We start from the raw sequence: 18477 nt of genomic DNA on the forward strand, positions 1-18477 counted from the left end.
TCACAAACCTGTTATATAATTAAGTACATTATTTAATGATGATCGTAGTGTGAGGGATAGGAAGAGCATTAAAGCGGAAAATGAGGCTGCAAGTCTTAATTTTGGTCTGAATCACACTTCCTCCCATATGGTTACAAAGTTCGGAAATGGATGTGGAAATGACAAAACGCGAAAGGTCCTGAATATCAAGAAAATGCTTCGCGATGACATTTTGACTGAGAAGTTCCTTGATCGTATCATGGACCCACTCCAATGATCGTATTACTACCTGTGACCACAAAATCTGGTAACGTGATTCCACGTAGTGATATGTGTGTGTGTGTGTGTGTGTGTGTGTGTGTGTGTGTGTGTGTGTGTTTGTGTATGTGTGTGTTTTACTGCAAATTAATTTTTTCACGTACATCGTATTGTCACCCGCTGTTGCCCAAATATGAAACTCAAAGAAACCATGCTAATAAACTACATATTTCGAGAGCGACAATATCTATGTAATCAGAAGTTTGTTCTCAATAGCTATTAAAGCGGGAAAAGCGGGGAAAAATCCTTTACCGACGAAAGATTTTTGAGGCGCTATTATCACGAACAGGATTGTGGGTATGTTGGACCAGGGAGGTGTCTCTTCCCACCTCCCTGGTTGGACTTAAAAATGTGATTTTCTGTATTATTGCGTGAAGTGTTGGCCTATGTTTGTTTGTTTGTTTTTGTTTTGTTTTGTTTTGTTTTGTTTTTATAAAAGCAGCATAGCAAAGATTTCATCATCGAAACCCCATTGCTTCTCTCTAAACATACCTTGTCTTTGGGCATTAATTTTATTCATGATTTTTGATAAGCTTACTTCTTATTTTTCTGGACATGGGCTAATGGAAATTGATAGAAAATCTTTTTTTCTGCCGCAGAACAACCACCAGTATCACAGTTTGTTATATGAATGTATTCACATGATAAGTAAACATTGTTAAGAAGAATCTTTTCACAATAGTTGCTAGCTATACTTCCCTTTTGAATTATAAGTTGAGATATTTGCGATTAAAGCGGATAAAAATGAGACAAAAGTACGGGATATTTTTAATCATAGCTTCAAAATACAACATTCTTTTTGTATGTTACGAATGAGGTATCACTGGAAAGGTTTAATTTGGCTCCATGTGATAATGGACTTAATTTTAAAATGTTTAAAATTGGCGCTTAGCTCAGTAACGAATTGCGATCAAACTCCATTGCCATTGATCTTATCATTCCACTCAGTATTTTCGAGTGACACCTTTGTAGAGAGTCCCTGCTTTCCTTTCCTCATTGTTTTCTTTTTTTATAATCTCCAAACCCACTCCCCACATTCCAGCTTTCAGGTAAACACAATTTACTGACGCCAAGATACATCGTTGTGAAATGCAGATATTTTCCTCACCCACGTTTCGTCAAATGGTACGGATGACAAAAAGGAAACGTCGCCCTCTATGGCAATTGTTTGGCTCTGCTTATCTGCTCTTGAAGTGTTTATGATCTTAGTACCCATCTACGTACGCCTCATGCACGTCGGCTGGCGTATTATGCTCTTGCCATATTTGATTTTCCTGAACTTTTTAAGTTTTGACACCTTGTTTAATCCTTTTCTTTCCTCAGTCGATGTATATTGGGGGAAATCAACGGCAGTGAACTATTAGTAGGCCTACATGTGCATTGCATTTCTCACTTATAAACTGCAAGAGAAACTACGGAAAAAATAATAGCAATTGAACGCGCATGCATCGAATGGCTAAGCTCTTCCGTCATCATTCTTTGAACAAACATTCTTAGAAACTACGATACACACCGTGTATCATAAAAGCTTTATAATGACTCCTCACAACAATGACAATGAATGATGTCAAGTTGTATGCGCGCGCGTGTGCGTATGTTTCTTGTTTGTTTGAATTTTGCGTTTTGTGTTTGTTTGTGCTTACATTGCTTCTATACCGGTCCGGCCTTAATTGTTCATTTTTATTTCATTTCATTTATTTCCACTTTCATAATTGATTTACAAACTTTGCATTAAAAACAAACAGACAGACAGACAAACAAACAAAAATACATGATGTCAAATATGATAGTGGCGGAATCATGAGAAGCACAAAGTAGGCTTATTGAAAATGATTCCTTAAGAAATATCGTGATGTAAATATGTGTAATCATGTAATAATCATTTGTAACTGAATTGAAACAAACGTGAATGCAAAATACGATAAGATTCACAACTTGAAGTCAGTAAAAAAAACCGCATACGTGTGGATATGAAAGAAAAGAAGAAAACTCCATACTTAACTATTCATCAACTTGTAACTTAATTGCATCAAAAAGATGTTATTTATATAATCTTCTAAATTGTCTTACGGTCTTACTGATCCTGAAAACTATATTCAAATTATTCCATAAGATGGTACCTTCATAAAATATTGATGACTGTGTACAAGATGTGCGATTTAATGGGAGATGGATATTCTGAGCATTTCTGGTATTATAACCATGAATTGAACTATTCAGGGTGAAATAATCAGAGAATACATCAGGGAGAAGGCTATTATTAAATTTAAACATGAATATTGCAGACTCTAATGAAATCAAATCTTGAATAGGTAATATCTGAGTTTCTAAAACAGAGGTAAACTGGGGGGGGGGGGGAGCATATGTTGAATTGGTTATTAAACGTACTCCCCGTTTTTGTAATTTATGTATCCGATCAATATTCTTATTAAAAGTGAATCCCCATACAATATTGCAGTAATCAATATATGTGATGAAATCAAAGCATGGTATAACATTTTAAGGACATTTCTAGAGAGATAGTGTAATTTATACAAACCCCTATGTTTCTTGATATAATTGGCTATGTAGTCAATATGATAAATCCAAGATAATCTTTCATCTATAATTACCCCTAAGAACTTAATGCTTACAACTCTATCTATTTTCATATTCTTAAAATACAATTGCAAATTGAGGTATGTTATAATTTGCATACCAAATAAAATATAATGAGTTTTATCTATATTCAAAATCAACTTATTGACTTCCATCCAATCACTAATATTATGCAATTGTCTATTAACGATATCTAACAGTTGACATGGATCTGAGCCTTTACAAAATACACTGGTATCATCGGCAAATAAGACATTATTTGAATGTTGAGTTGATAACGGTAAATCATGAGAAAAAGAAGAGTACCTAAAATCGATCCTTTTGGCACACCACAATTGTTCTGATATCAGATTCAATTCCATTAACTACAGTTAACTGTTGACAATCTGTAAGATAACTACTTAAAAGTTTGAATGGGGGGGGGGGGGGCACGTATACCATAATAATATAATTTTTGTAATAAAATGAAGTGATCTATAACATTATTTCCTTTGTTTTTATGTGACAAAGGCATAAAACAATAGATATAATAGAGATAATTGAAAACAATAATATTTTTTAAAGATTGCCCTTATATTTTGAGTTATTTTGATTCCTTCACCCAAGTTATGCCTCTAATATCATTAGTTTATCGTAATAAAATTATCAATTTGCAATCTCAAAATTCCAGTATTATGCAAATATGAAATGTCATAGCTATACATGTACCCATACCAAATATTTCATCTCAGGTCTCATAATGTATCACTATGTTGATATGAATAGCGCCCCCATGTGGTGACCTTGAGAAATTTCAACCATGAATAAAATTCCTCTTGGCTATCATTTGTGGCAAATATGAAAATGATTGGTCTATAATAAGACATATATAATGGGGATAAAGAAATTATACAGAAAAATCATGTTTTTAGCATATTTCCTATGTATTTCTTTATATTTTGGTAAATAACGCCCTCTATGGGTGACCTTGTGAAAATTCAAACGTACGGTCATGTAGAGTATGAGTTACTCTACCCACGTGCCAAATATGACGATGATACATCAAATAATAAAAAAGTTATATTGGGGGCACAATGTGCCCCCCCCCCCCCTCTTGGGCCTGCGAGGGGTCAAATTTGTGAATATATTATCCAACAAAACATAACTCAGAGGTTGCAGTTATCCGAGTGGGACTGTTAATCAAAGGATCCAAATAAAATCCATACAAAATATCCATAAATAATTCAATTTTGGAATTTAAACCTATTTTCACTAAATCTAAATTCAAATCACCCATTATGAAACAATTACATACACGTGGATTTACCTTATGTAACAAATTTGCAAATTCATTCAAAAAAAAAATTCATTATTACAATTCGGGGGACGATATACCACACCAACAATTTCTTTTTTTAACATTTGGCACTGTTATTTACTAACTCTACAAATATACTTTCAAACAACTCAGATATAACTGTCACCTCTTGTCTAACAAATACATGTAAAGAATTATGAACATATACGCCTGTTCCACCATCTCGTTTGTTAATTCTATTACTACAAAATAAATCATATTCATCTAAATCATAAACTTCAACTGAAGAAGATTCATATAACCAAGTTTCAGTAAGTCCTATTACCTTGAAATTATGATCAATACTGCTTATATACATATTCAAATTATCGAAATTTTTCGACAAACTTCTACAATTGAAATGAACTAACGAAAATGAATCAGAAAATTTTGCATCTTTATATTTTGAGTTAAAGGCAGGCACATCAAAATAAGATTCAGGTAAGTTTTGTTCATCATGGATCGTATCATACATATACATATTTTTCATGTAAGAATATACAACGGAAAGACAAGATATTCACATCGTTGAACACAAGCAATATGACATCGCTGTTGGAGTTTCGTGAAGCAGGAATAGAACAGAATGTAACGGAGACAAGGTAATGAATGGTAAAATACTGGTACATCGTTAAGTACATGACATGTAATAATGAACACAATTTATGACATATACAAATCTATAAGCTTGATTGCAGTACTAAAACGATAAGCAGAATAACATAAATCGGAGTAGAGGATTGTATTGACATGCATACTTAATATAAACAGTAGTAAACAGGTAAGTATACTTTGTATTTAAGTAATCAAAAATATATCATTATAAAAGTGATTAAGTGTTATTACGAAGCATTCAACTATTATTGTCAATGTAATTTCTTGATGTCTTTTTCGCAGGTGATAAGTTTTGTTGCTGTCTTGCCACCCGAGGCACTGATAAGGGCAATCATCCGTCCATCAGAGGACCAGGCAGCTGTGATGTTCTTTGAAGCACGAGCCAGTGACAGCAGTCTTTTATTTCTTTTGTCAGATCTTCTGCGATGACAATCCCTGATCCCATTAGCTTTCTACGATTGGTGATGATTTCCTTTCTCTTTCTGTAGCTGTTTAGCTTCACGATGATCGGTCGAGGACGGGCTTTCTGTGAGGATGAGCGACCAGACTGTGAGCCAGACTCGCGAGTGCCTCCATTGCGATGGGATCGGTCGATGTCTTTCACTGGATCCAGGGACACGCCCAGCTTGGACTGGATGACCTCGGTGACCAGCGTGTCGGTATTCTCTCCTTTCTTTTCTTCCAGGCCAAAGATCCGGAGACATGATCGTCGTGAGTATTGTTCCAGGCTGTCTACTGTGTGCTCCAATCTGCTGATGTTTGTTTTCCTGGTGAAGGACCTTTTCACCAAGCCTTTTAACCTCTCTATCCTTCTCTTCCAGGTCTCTTTTCAGATCGAAGACTTCCCCTTGCACTTGTACGAGGAGCTCATTGAGTTTCTTCTCAATCGCATTGCCAACAATGCTCTCCAGCAAGTTAATGAACTCTTCATTCTTCACCAGATCAGCCATCACTTGAGTAGCGATGGCAGCTGATTGTCTTGTGTTGATACTTGTTGAAGCTTTAGTAGGCATAGTGAATGAGAAGAGCAGCAACCAGGTACACGTACAATAATAGAAGGAAATGAGGGGGTGCTTCTAAGTCGGGTATTCACAGGTGATCAGGAGAATAGGTCTGCTAGTATTACAGTTTCAAAAGGTCAAGTTCTGGCTGAGTCCCATAAAATAGAGTGTGCACAAGTTACATCTCAGATTTGAACACGTGGGACTAACCGAGTAATGGAGTATCAAGACTTACTTGAGAGTCACATTTCCAATCCGCTTTTACTCCAAGTTCCAGAAATATCACAGATTCATTTTTGTCCAAGTAGGCTGAACTGTTCCAGAGAATTTGCTGAATATGTCAGTGATGTCGAGTGACCAAGGACATAATATGGAGTAATTTGACAGCAACTTTGAGACCGACTTAGTTGAGTGAGCGAGGTGTGTATTACTTAATTGTTGCCTAAGAATTGTCCATTAAGCCATTGGGGATATCTGGATTGAAATTTCTTGTCATCTTATGAACGTAAGTAAAGACATACATGTATATGATTGTTTATTATTGTTGTCAGTATTGCTATCATGATGATGATTATCAGTAGTATTATATTATCCACCACATTACCGTCATAACTACTGTTATCATCATAGTGATCATCACTGGGGAATAATCATAAACGTATTCTCTCTTACGCTATTTTTTTCACAATGCACACGGTAATATCTAATAATAAAAATATCCCAAATAATCTTTTGACGTCGATCGCATACCTTATACTTCAATCGGAGCAATCATCAAAATTACGTGTATTAAAGTCGATATGACACAGTAAAGAAGTCTTTCCTTTTAGAGTGTGATCCTCAACTTTCACATTAAGCGGAGATTCAGAGTGCAGAAAAATTATGATGAAACCCTTCATGGAAGATTGAAAATAATCAGTCAATGCTTTTTTTTTTCCACGCTTCCGTTTCAATTCTTGATGCTGCCCTCTTCAGGTGAGAACTAAACAACAATTCATGATGTCACAACTGTAGACAGTGATCTGCAATTATAGCGCAATGTGTACGCGATATTTGAAGGTGATTGCTTAAGCATGTGAGATACCATTGCTATGGCGAGTTTGTGTCAGCATGCTTGTAAACTGTTCTTTTTGGGGGAAAGAAGATTGAACTTTGAAAGCGATTATCTCAGTTTCATGTTTTCATAACTCATCCAACTGTATTCAACACTTTCATAGTGGATATCATAAGACACTTTGAAAAAAGAAACCCCACAAAATCTCTACAAGATGAAATAGGAATCTCAATTTTTGATTTTACCCACAAGAGCCAGAATTCGCCAGAGCCAGTCACCTTTCATCTTCAATATTAATGAGCTCACATGCTACCTTGTCAATTCCTGCTCCATTGGCAACACCAGTCCTTCAAAATGTTACAACTCATTCTCAATTAGAATTTTATCTAACTTTTACCATCACGTTCCTTTCATTTTTCTGGTTCTATCCAAACAACGGGGTATGATAAGTGTAGATGTTCCCTTTAAAATAAACACCATTATTGTACAGTACCCATTAAAAAAAAACTGCACAACAAAGCAGCTATGCAATCTAGAATCCCCCATAGGAAATGATTATACACAAGCGAGCAATCTACCGTATCCCTGCAAGACAACTGTTCGTTCCTTTGCAATTGAAATCCACGCTCTATCCATAACAAAAACAAAACAAACACGTGAAAATGGGAGGATTATAATACTCTCAGGTCCTGTCGGATTCTGATCCATGATATAATAGTAATAAACATAAAAGTGATAATGATAATAATAATAATAATAATAATAATAATAATAACAGTAATAACAATAATGATAATAATGGTTATAATGAAAATAATAATGATAATAATGATATTATTATCATTATTATTATTGTTATTATTATTATTATCATTATCATTATTGTTATTATGATAATCATTTATTCAGTTTTATTTTATTATTTGCTGCATTACAAAATGAGTTATATATTACTCTGGTGTGAGTAAAATACAAGGGAAATAGATACGTATTATAATATACAAACATTGACATAGAAATAGGAGCCAGTCGACACAATTAGAAAGGGCAAGATAGCTTGCTCATGCCATACTATTGCCCTAGATCTAAATCTTATCATTAATCTCCTATATAGTAAAACAAATAAAACAAAAACAAAATCCTGAGTGAACTCATTTAACCCGACACGTAGGTGAAGAGAAACGCCTACTCACATGAACAACGGTTACGAGGGTATCTTCGTATTGCTTTCCAGACATTTATCACTCATTGAGAATCAGCCCACGCTAACAAACAAGAGAGCTGCGATAATGCTTATTTCCGCCAGTATTTTCGGCATTTCCAATCGAACCCATTTCCTGGTACGTTTAAAGGCACATGGCATCAGAACATGCTTTCGATTTCGAATAACGAATTCACTCTCTGATTTGGTACAATCCGTTTGATTACTTGTTTCTGAATGAGAAGCACGCACACTGGCATTTCTTGAGAAGCTCTCAATAAGTCTATACGATGATTCATTTGATTAAAGTTGATTCTATAAGTTGAAAAGAGAATTTCCTTAAATGCGAAAACACAATGGTTTCGCGTATTTTTCATCATAATTTTCCATCCCGAAACACGGTAATTCCTGCGCAAGTTGTTTCAGAATCTTGCATCATTTGACCCATTCGAAAGACATTTGTTAGACATTGTTTTGGAGTCATTAATAACTGTTCTACCATAAGTTATCAGGGTTCCCTCGTTAGAAACAGGAAGTATGTTTAACATTCGTACGATAGATTCACACAAAATGTCAAGATGTATACGGCTTGCTGCATTACTACGGATGATATCGAGAAGAGAATTTAGTATTAATATACCCATTACTTACAGAAAATCAAGTGCTTGCTAAACAGAACCATAGTGTAAAAACTATAGAGATAATATTTGATAAACTAAAAGTGTACATTCTCTACATATTTTTAATATCAGTTCTTATCACCCGAGTCTGTAAACAGCACGAACTATTATAGTCGTATTATATTAGTGTGCTTGTTTTTCCTTGTCTGGCATTCCCTTGCCTTGTGAAAACAAAAGTTTAAAATAGATGTCTCGGTTGTTTTATGTTTTGTCTTGTAACTTGATATTGCCCCTGTGCCAATTCTGATAAAGCCAATTGATATATGATAAGAATATTACGTCAAAGAAGCAGACGTTTTAAGAAAAACGAAATAACAACAGTCGACATTTTTAGTGGCACTTCCGGGTTTCTTCAGCTGACAAGCAAAGAAAAAATTGTATATATATATATATATATATATATATATATATGTGTGTACATATATATATATTATATATCTATACATATATAATTATATACAAATATAAATACAAATTATGTATATACATATATCTTTTTCACTATAATATACATATAAATATTCATATATATTTTCTCTATAAGGACTATTATATCCATATTGTTTATAACATGGCATCCATAACATTATGCTTATGAAATGAAACATTCATATCTTACGTATGTGCATCTATGGGCAATTCATTCATTTAGTTTAAGACTGAATGCAAATAGATTTGTGTGATATCCACAACCAGCTGTGTCTTAAAGGGGCATTCCAGACGATTTTCAGAATTTCACATCATGTAGTACATAAATCAACAGCTCCATGCTTGCGAGTTCATCTGTGTGTAATCTGTAATATGCATGCCTTCTTCTTTTGTTCTACTTCCTTGATTCCCAACTCATGCATTATTATGGTGACCCTGCCATGTCATCATCCTTGTTCATTGCATTTTTTTTTTATAAATTTCGAAAATAGTCTTATTCTTCATCCCAATTATCAAAAATTCTGAAGCTCTGTCCTCAGTACAACTATTTATAGTTGTTCAAATGTAAATATTTGAAAATCATCCGGAAGTCTCATTTAAATAAATGAATGAAAGTTGCGCTGAGGACGTGTTTTTTTTTTTCTTTTTCTTTTTTTTGTTTTTTTTTTTTTGCTTGTCAGCTCATGAAACCCGGAAGTGGTACCAGCGATATAAACTAGGCCACCACTTTTAAGAAAGTGGCGACGGTCATGCAGTAGAACCCATGGTCGCTGCATTTTGAGGAAAATCGGACAATCCATTCAAAAGTTAGTACCTTTTTCTAAGCTTCGGTGCAGCTATCGATGGATGAAAATACGAAAGAGCTCCGCATAATTCATTTTTCTTTCTGAAACGTACACTATTTTTCCGAAGGTTCATTAACCCGAAAATGAAATATGGTTCGTTATTCCGAAGGTTCGTTAATCCAAAAATGACACAAAGCTCGTTATTCCGAAGGTTTTTTACGGACCCTTTATCACTTCGGATCAACGAACTTTCGGAATAACGAACCCTATTTCATTTTCGGTTAAAAGAGCCTTCGGAATAGCGAGTTCTATTTCATTTTCGGATTAACGAACCTTCAGAATAACGAATCTTCGGAATAACGCCAGAAAAGTTCGGATTACGGCGAACCCTTTTTCATTTTCGGATTAACGAACTTCTAGGTATAGGGAATTTGTGTGTTTCGGATTAACAAACATTCGGAATAACGTACCTTCGGAATAACGAACAGCACCCGATATTATGTCCCCTGCTTTCTGAAAGAGCATAGTCAAATGTTCTTTTATTACATTAGAAAAGTAACAGTATGTTGAATTTTCTTTATAATTATTTTTTCATATCCTTGTTTATAAGTGACGTATTACTTAACTGACCAATAGGATTGATCTTAAATTGATGAACGGGAAAATGAGAGAAAGATAAAAGGCATAGATAGAGAAAGAAACTACTATAGGATATAGAAGACAACAAGAGATAAAGAGGAAGAGATAGACAGACAGAAAGATAGACATAGACAGAGAGAGAAAATAAGCACGAAAGAAAGAAAGAAAGAAAAGGTGGATGGAGTGAGAGCTTATGGATACTACAATTTTATGTACTTTTGAGAATTTGTAAAGCAAGAAATGTTCGCATGAATTTTGATTTCGCGAATTTTGTGAGAGCCAAGATCCGGGAAATTAAAATACACCTGAAAGTTCTTGTCGGCACTGTAGGCCTAGTCACTGAATGCCACTGACTTCGCGAAAATTTGCAGTTCCCTGTGAAGGACGATTGATGTGCATCAGGGGAAAGTGATATATTTTTTACTTTCCTAAATAGAGATCGAGAGGGGAAATCAGCAGAAGATATAGCTTTAGCAACGGGACATGATAGGAGCGTGACGTCTTGACGGAGGGGGAGGGGGAGGGGCATGCAGGGGTTTAAAGCATAGATGGACACTATCTTAATTCCTGACTTAGCATAGAATCCAAGTATTTTTCAAACGAAAACGCTGTTCTAGTTCCAAATGGCTTCCTATATCTCTCGCCCACCCCCTCATGCTCTATACACCACCATGCTATTTGAAGTAGTTCCAAAGTTCACCATCTTCAGACAATGACGTCATCAAAGGAGCTCTGTCACAAGGTGGATAGCCGCCCGCCATTCGATGGGCACGGTCTTAGCGGGTTAATCATAAACGAAACTCCGCGATAAGTTTTCTGTAGGGCGTGGAACTCGCAGAGGGACTGTCCTCGACTCGGTCTATTTGCCTCCTGAACTCCCCCTCGGCAAGTCGCTCGGATCACTCCGTCCAGTACCGTCGTTCTCCCGCTCCGAAAGAAAGATAAAAATCAATCCAAAATGGCCGAAGAAGTCGCTGAGGTAAGCGTAAAGTAATGTCTGTTTTCGTATTCTTGCACGTAAAACATACGGAGTGATATTATACATTGTGTCCTTATAATTGTCGTACGATCAAACACGAGCTATAAGTTCAAACGGAAGTGATTAACTGTTTGTACCACTGGATTCCCATCGATGTGGAATACTTGCAGATTACACTAAAAGTGAAAAAAACAAAAACCTCAAGAGTTCACTTCTCGGAACACCACATGGTATCTTAAAAAAAGACTTGGTAACATCGTGTGTGTCGCAATTGTATCACACTGTTGCCTTTGCACCTGTTTATGTATGTGTGGATGAAAACGTGAAATTGAGTTTCGTGTCATCTTTGTTGTGTGTTAACGGCTATCATTTCGTATTTAATCCAAAGAGTTAAAATTCGCAATCATGACCGCTGTCATTTAGAAACAAAGTTTTGTCCTCCATACCACTGTGAAGTCAACGCTATCTAAAACGATCACACTATAGCTCATCTCAGATCTAGATTTCCCATCATACATTGCAACAACCTGGCTTCTTTCTTTCGCATTCTTCACTTCGGTAGCGGGAGATAGGGGGATACAAACTTGTTACGTCAGGACTATTTGCTTAATAGATCATTATTTTGTGTGGTTGATTCTGGTACATTTGGGTTATCGCTTGGCCTATAGTTTCGAACTGGCAACCAAGTCAACTCTCCAGCGGTCAAATTCACATATAGGCAAACGTTTTCAAAAAGTTTTAATTTGCTCGTAAAGTAGATTTGTAACTTTTCCAATGAGAGAGAAGAGTAACCTCACACTGTTTGTATGGGGTATTGCCTAGGCGTTTGCAAAAGTAAAAAGCATAACAGTAGTTTAACGTCCGAGGACAACCTTAAAAACCCTTTGCAACATTACTAGTAGATATTTCATTTTGGTCCACGGTTGTTTGGCATGTATATAAAGACAGCCACTAAAACAAGAGTAAAAGATGCAATTGGCTTTGTCACTATTTGCATGAGGCGCCAACATGGGGAACAGGTCATTCGACCCTCGAAGAAGAGGTCCCGCATTGTTTTACATTGCATATTATCGTATCAACTTTAAAAAACCAATGCAGCCCCCCCCCCCCCTCCATTACTGCTCCTATTACTTGGTGTCTTTCGATCCTCCCTCTCCACATACTTAAAGAGGAAATCCACCCCAAAAATGAATAAACTTCAAAAGAGAGACAAAAAAAAAAATCCCCTACAGAGCGACACAAAATGAAAAAGAAAAATCGGATAAGAAATATCAAAAGGAATATATGACTTTCTGAAATGTCAAATTTCTTCGGAAAACATTTCTTGACCAATCCTTATGAATATTCAAATGAGCAAGTTGACGATGTTATGTTCTCACAGTTACTTCTTATTCATCTCATTTTTCAGCTGTATAAACAGATGAATATAAAACTTGCCTTAAGACCACCCAAAGTATAAAAGAATAATGTTAACTCTGATATACCTTGGTTTTACTTTTATTTTGTAGCTAAAAATAACAATTTTTCCGAATTTCATATATAGCATACATGAAAAATTATGAGGGTATGACATCCTCAAGGAATTCAAAGTTAATTTGATGAAAATCAGCCGAGTAAAACAAAGTGATCGTAACAAAGGGTAAGTCCCACCTTTTATTGGAATCGCTTTGTTCAGGGTATCTCAACCATTTCTAAACCAATTTTCATCAAATAAACTTTGACTTTCTCTTAGATTTGTATGCTTTTTTGCATTTCATATGAGGTTTTTCATTATCTCAAAAAATATCATCAAAAGAAGCTGGAACCCTGAAACCCCATCTCAACCAAAATTGTACCATTGCATTAACAATTCAATTAATTCGTTGTACCATCCTCTTAACAATGATTCAATTAATTCAATTCAAGTTAACTTTTTTTCCATTTCCATTGAATAAACAGGAAAGATTATATAAAATACATTAGCAAAACATATTTGTATTTGTTTAACCATAACGTCCGATTTCCTCAAGCTTCACCATTGTGTTCCATTAATATTTTCCCATTCACTGAAGTACATGTGTATGTGGGAGAAATTGTTCTTTAACTCTTTATGTTCCACGTTCGCACGTCCGACTCTGTCGACGGCGTGCCAACTTCGCATATTCTGCTCAACAAACAAAGCCGCCCAAACCGATCGAGAAATCACCAAATGCCACATTACAATGAAAGTGTTTCTCGTGATTCCGTTCATCTCGTCTATAACTTGCATTTTTATGTGGAGATTGACTAACAAGCAGTGTTTCATACTGGATTTCCTTGCAAATTCTATATTTCTGTCACTACTTTGTGTGCAAAAAGTCACACATTCACATTAATGTAGCTACTGGGCATTCGAAAGAAAAGCAATTATAGATTTGTCATAGAATTTACATCAATGCAAAGCTTGGCATTTTCTCTACAACTTTGCTTACGTCGTCTGCAATTTAACAGAAATCTGCAAAAGTTATATAAATTTAAACAACAGAATGTTTCCTCAATGCATGACTACGTTGGTGTCTCAGAATAATGTGGCACACGGGGGAGGGGGGGGGGGGTTCCACCATGGCACATAAAGAGTTAAGTAAAAGAGGACACTAACAAAACTCATTTTATCTCCTGAAGGGGGTGGTCTAGCTGGACAATTGCTGGGGCGGTATGATTCTGCGCAAAGCGTTTATAAGACCAACAATACATGCGTGGGAGTTGAATTGCTATCCAGGTGTAGGAGATCGTGCCTGACATTATTCCAGAGTCACTGAACATTTTGTGGCCGGACGTCTGTCAACTTATAGGGAAAACATTTGATGTCTTTCAATAATTTATTCCTGATTTATTTATCACCTCAATGACATAATGTTTTCTCACTCACGGTCCAGAATCTACAATCATGACGCAAATATCCTCCTCACAGTTCTTCATGCTCTATTCCCTCTGTCAATTAATCATTTAGTATCACTTTCTCCTCAAGATATATAGCCCTTTAGCGGTAGCGCTCAGCCCATATATCATTACAAAGTTTACCTGCGAGAATGGCTAATGGCAAAATTATTCGAAAGTGATCTACTGTCCTGTATTCTTTCCAGAAGCTAGATTAGTGTGAGAAAAACACTTCTGATCGCATTATAGTTTCTATTCTATTTATAACCATCACTTCATCAGGTAAGAATAATCAATGGTGAAAATAAAAACTTTAAACGAAAATACAATTTGTGTGAAGAACACTTCTGATCGCATTATAGTTTCTATTTTATTTATAACCATCACTTCATCAGGTAGAGATAATTTATGGTGGAAATAAAAACTCTGAACGAAAATATAATTCGTCGTCGATTTTGATTGGTCAATATACGCAAAACGAGATCACGTGAGAGGAGATTCACTTACAGAACTTTGATTCAGTACATAGATCTGAATAAAGTTCTAATACATTTCTGTGTCATTTTATCTGTCGATTGAGGTTGCGCTGACGTGAAGGCGTACACTCACAATCTCGTGAAAATCACACGGAAATGGGGAAGCGTGACTTTTCGAATAAGCGTCTGTCGACAGCCGAGATTGGAAATATCCTTGATTTTCTGCACCAGAGTGAGTTAAAGTGAAACGCGACTTAACGTTAAAGCTCGCTTTGAGGAATGATAATCAAGGAAAAGGACCAATAAGACGCTTCTTTGATGTCAGACATGATATAAGAACGCAAATGAATGATAGTTTCACATGTATTCGCAAGATAATGATACCAGATTTATTTAGCCATAATTCAGATGAGGTTGCTATGTCATTTCCTTACCCATTAGTTTGCAATAGGAACGTTTTATGTACATGCCAGTAACGTTGCAGAATGGAAACACGATGACGTCATCGCCTAATTCTAATTTATATGTTTAATTGTCAAAGTGCAATAACTTTCTTACTCTATGTCCAAAATTTCTTAAAATTCTAGCCTTCTGCTTGCTTGATTTTACTATTCTACACAACGTGGAGCTTGTAGTGGCGATACACGTTTGACATTTCAGATTTTCTTAACTGAGTGCAGGAGCAGCATGATGATGACGTCATTTAGAGCATGCTCAGTATGGCGTATACGACGACGAGTAAGATCTTGTTTTCAGGGTAGAATCTATCGCCATTAGATCGCAGGTGTTAACAATTAATACTACACCAAATCATCAGTTCCTATGGACTACCAAACAACTGCGCTCGAAAGAGATATGGAATACACTGAACTTTTGTGAGTGTGCTGTTCACTTTTAACCTGGATCAGCTGCATGTATGTTTGGGTTGATACAAATAGTTTTTAACTATACAAAGCATTTAATTGACATTTATATAATTTCATTCCTGATTTGTTTTTAATTTTTGCCTATCCAGCTCAGAGCGGCACCAACATCAAATTAAATTTGATGGATAGATAAAGTAAAAGATATTTTTTGCAAACTATTTCAATCAAGAAAGTTTATCACCTCTCTTGCTATTCTTTATACCGCGGTAAAAAAAGAAAGATATAATGATGATAATGATAATAATAATAATGATAATGAAAATAACAAATAGATGCAAATTGACGTGAAAGATACGCGCACATCGAGTGGATTTCATTACAGAAAAGGATACTCTCAATAAAGATTCTTGTGCAGATTGATAACAGGTTTAATGGTTTGTGAGGCTACGTGATAACCATGTAGCATCATCTTATCTATTTCTAAGTGGTTAGGTTTGATTTCACAATGACAATATTGAGATCCCATAAACTTTTCATTTCATGTGAAGGTCGCTGAAACTTCTTTCATTCAAATCCCTTCATACACTTCTTGTATAAACATCGACATTGATCGTGAAGCGGAGTCCCACTCTATAAAAAATGAGTAGTTTTGAGAATGACGAGTGCTCCCGTTGAGTTTACCGTTAATGATCAACTGAAACTTTCGTTGTCTCCCAGGATTCCAATTAATTATTCGCCAGACATAGAAAATGTCAACCGGGTCTGTGCTCCAAATTTAGTACCACTCGGTCGCTGACGATCCTTGCTCAGCGGATATGACAAGAGAAATGATTGTAAGGATCATGCAACCCATTGTTTGCCTTCCGCGTTGCCATGAAAACAGTGCCAAGACGGGGGGGGGGGGGGGGGGGTATAAGTCAAGAATGATGCTTGCGGAAAAGGAAAACTCTTTAAAGACTCTAAATCTGAAACAAGATAGCACTTTGGGTGGATTTCCTACACTACACTCATATCGGAACGATATCAAACACATTTCTAGCAGACAACATTTTCCCGTCTGACAGTTATTGCCACGTCGCACCCAGTAACAGTTTAAACAATCGCTCACTAATTAGCGCTACAAATTGCACGTTCTCAAATAGCGCCGTCCTTGGTATTAACGTATGTTTTCGGAATGCACAAATACTAGCAGATAAGGCCCGTCTTTCCTGTACAGTTACTCATTGTCTTATTTGAGCATGACATCATAAACCTTCCTTACTTGTTATCTGCAACAGAATATTTGGTGCGACACGCCTGTTTTTTTGAAGACAGATATTTCCCGCGCTTTAATTATTGCAAAAGTCTTGTCGTGGGAGTACATGTTTCTTTTTTAGAGCAAATTCCCCTTGGTTTGCAAAAATTTCAAGCTTTCCATTTCAAGTATATACTGTTTTATCTGCAAGGTAGAATTGTTCATTCTTTGCAACTATTTCTCTTCCTATACATGTCCCCCCGCTCTTTCTCTCCTCACTTCTCTTCAGGTCTTGTTTCTCTTGTAAGTGCACTTTTTATAGGTAAATAGAGACTGCCAAGTTTATGAGTCACGACTTTTAGCGGTTGTTCGGAAAAAAAGAGAGAGAAAAGATATTTAACTGGAGATTATCACATCAATTCGCGAAGAATTCTTTCATTCGAGTCGTTGTAGCTCAGTGGATATGACAAAAGACTCTCAAAGTTGAGGCCTCGGGTTCATCTCCCCGTATATCAGCTCTTGTGCAATAACTTGGCCAAGGGACATTATGTTCATGCTTAATCAAGTGGACTTTGAAGGGATGATTTAGTATTGGTTGAGACGAGGATTCAGCTTCTAACTTTTTGCGAGATAGGGTAGCCTACTTAGAAACCATTTTATGAAATTTTAAACAGCACGTGATTCCGAGAGGAATTCAAAGTTTATGTGATGAAAATTGGTTTTTAAATGGCTGTAAAGTATAGCAAAACAATGCCATCCTAATAAAAGGTGGGTCCCACCATTTATCAGGATCGCTTCGTTTTGGCTATCTAGCCATTTCAAGACTAATTGTGGTTAAATAAACTTTAATTCCTCTTAGAATTATATGCTGTTTCATATTTCATATATCTCATTATCTCAAAAAAGAAAATCATCGTAAAAAAAAGGTTGGAAACCTGAAATCTCATCTCAACCGAAACTGTACCATCCCTTTAAATATTACCATGTTGTTGGTTTTGACTTTTCGTACGTCTCAAGACGCAGGTCCAGACATTCGGTCTTTTTCTTTGGATGCAAACTGAAACTCTCTTTACATTCGCAGCAGAGCAATTAAATTACTTTTTCCAAAGAACTTCATTTCATGGCAAGGAATGTGGTTCCGATGACTGACGTGAGATCAAAGATGCTACGCTGCTCTCAAATCTTTTCAGCTTTGATTTATTATAGAGACGGAAAGAGTTTTGTCTCTGTGTGTACTTTAATCTATACACCTTTACCAGTACATCATATCCACTGATATCCATTCATATTTTACCACCGTCTATACCTTGACTAACAGAACTACCAACACAAAGAATGTAAAAAGGAACAACACACATGAATGCAAAAAAAAAAAAGGAGACAAAAATGCAA

General features: G+C 35.9%; 1 protein-coding gene across 1 annotated transcript in view; it reads left to right on the plus strand.

Moving 5' to 3' along the window:
* Positions 1 to 11473: 11473 nt before the first annotated feature.
* LOC139736819 (annexin A13-like) overlaps positions 11474 to 18477 on the plus strand; it is a 28109-nt gene continuing 21105 nt past the window's right edge. The window contains exon 1 of the mRNA XM_071647481.1: positions 11474 to 11614. Within this exon, the coding sequence (XP_071503582.1) occupies positions 11594 to 11614 (21 nt within the window). The 5' untranslated portion in view covers positions 11474 to 11593. The remainder of the gene's footprint in view (positions 11615 to 18477) is intronic.

This window comes from Diadema antillarum, unplaced genomic scaffold, assembly GCF_040938485.1.
Source record: "Diadema antillarum isolate AM-2024a unplaced genomic scaffold, OU_Dant_1.0 seq00000663_RagTag, whole genome shotgun sequence".
In the NCBI taxonomy this organism is placed as follows: Eukaryota; Metazoa; Echinodermata; class Echinoidea; order Diadematoida; family Diadematidae; genus Diadema; species Diadema antillarum.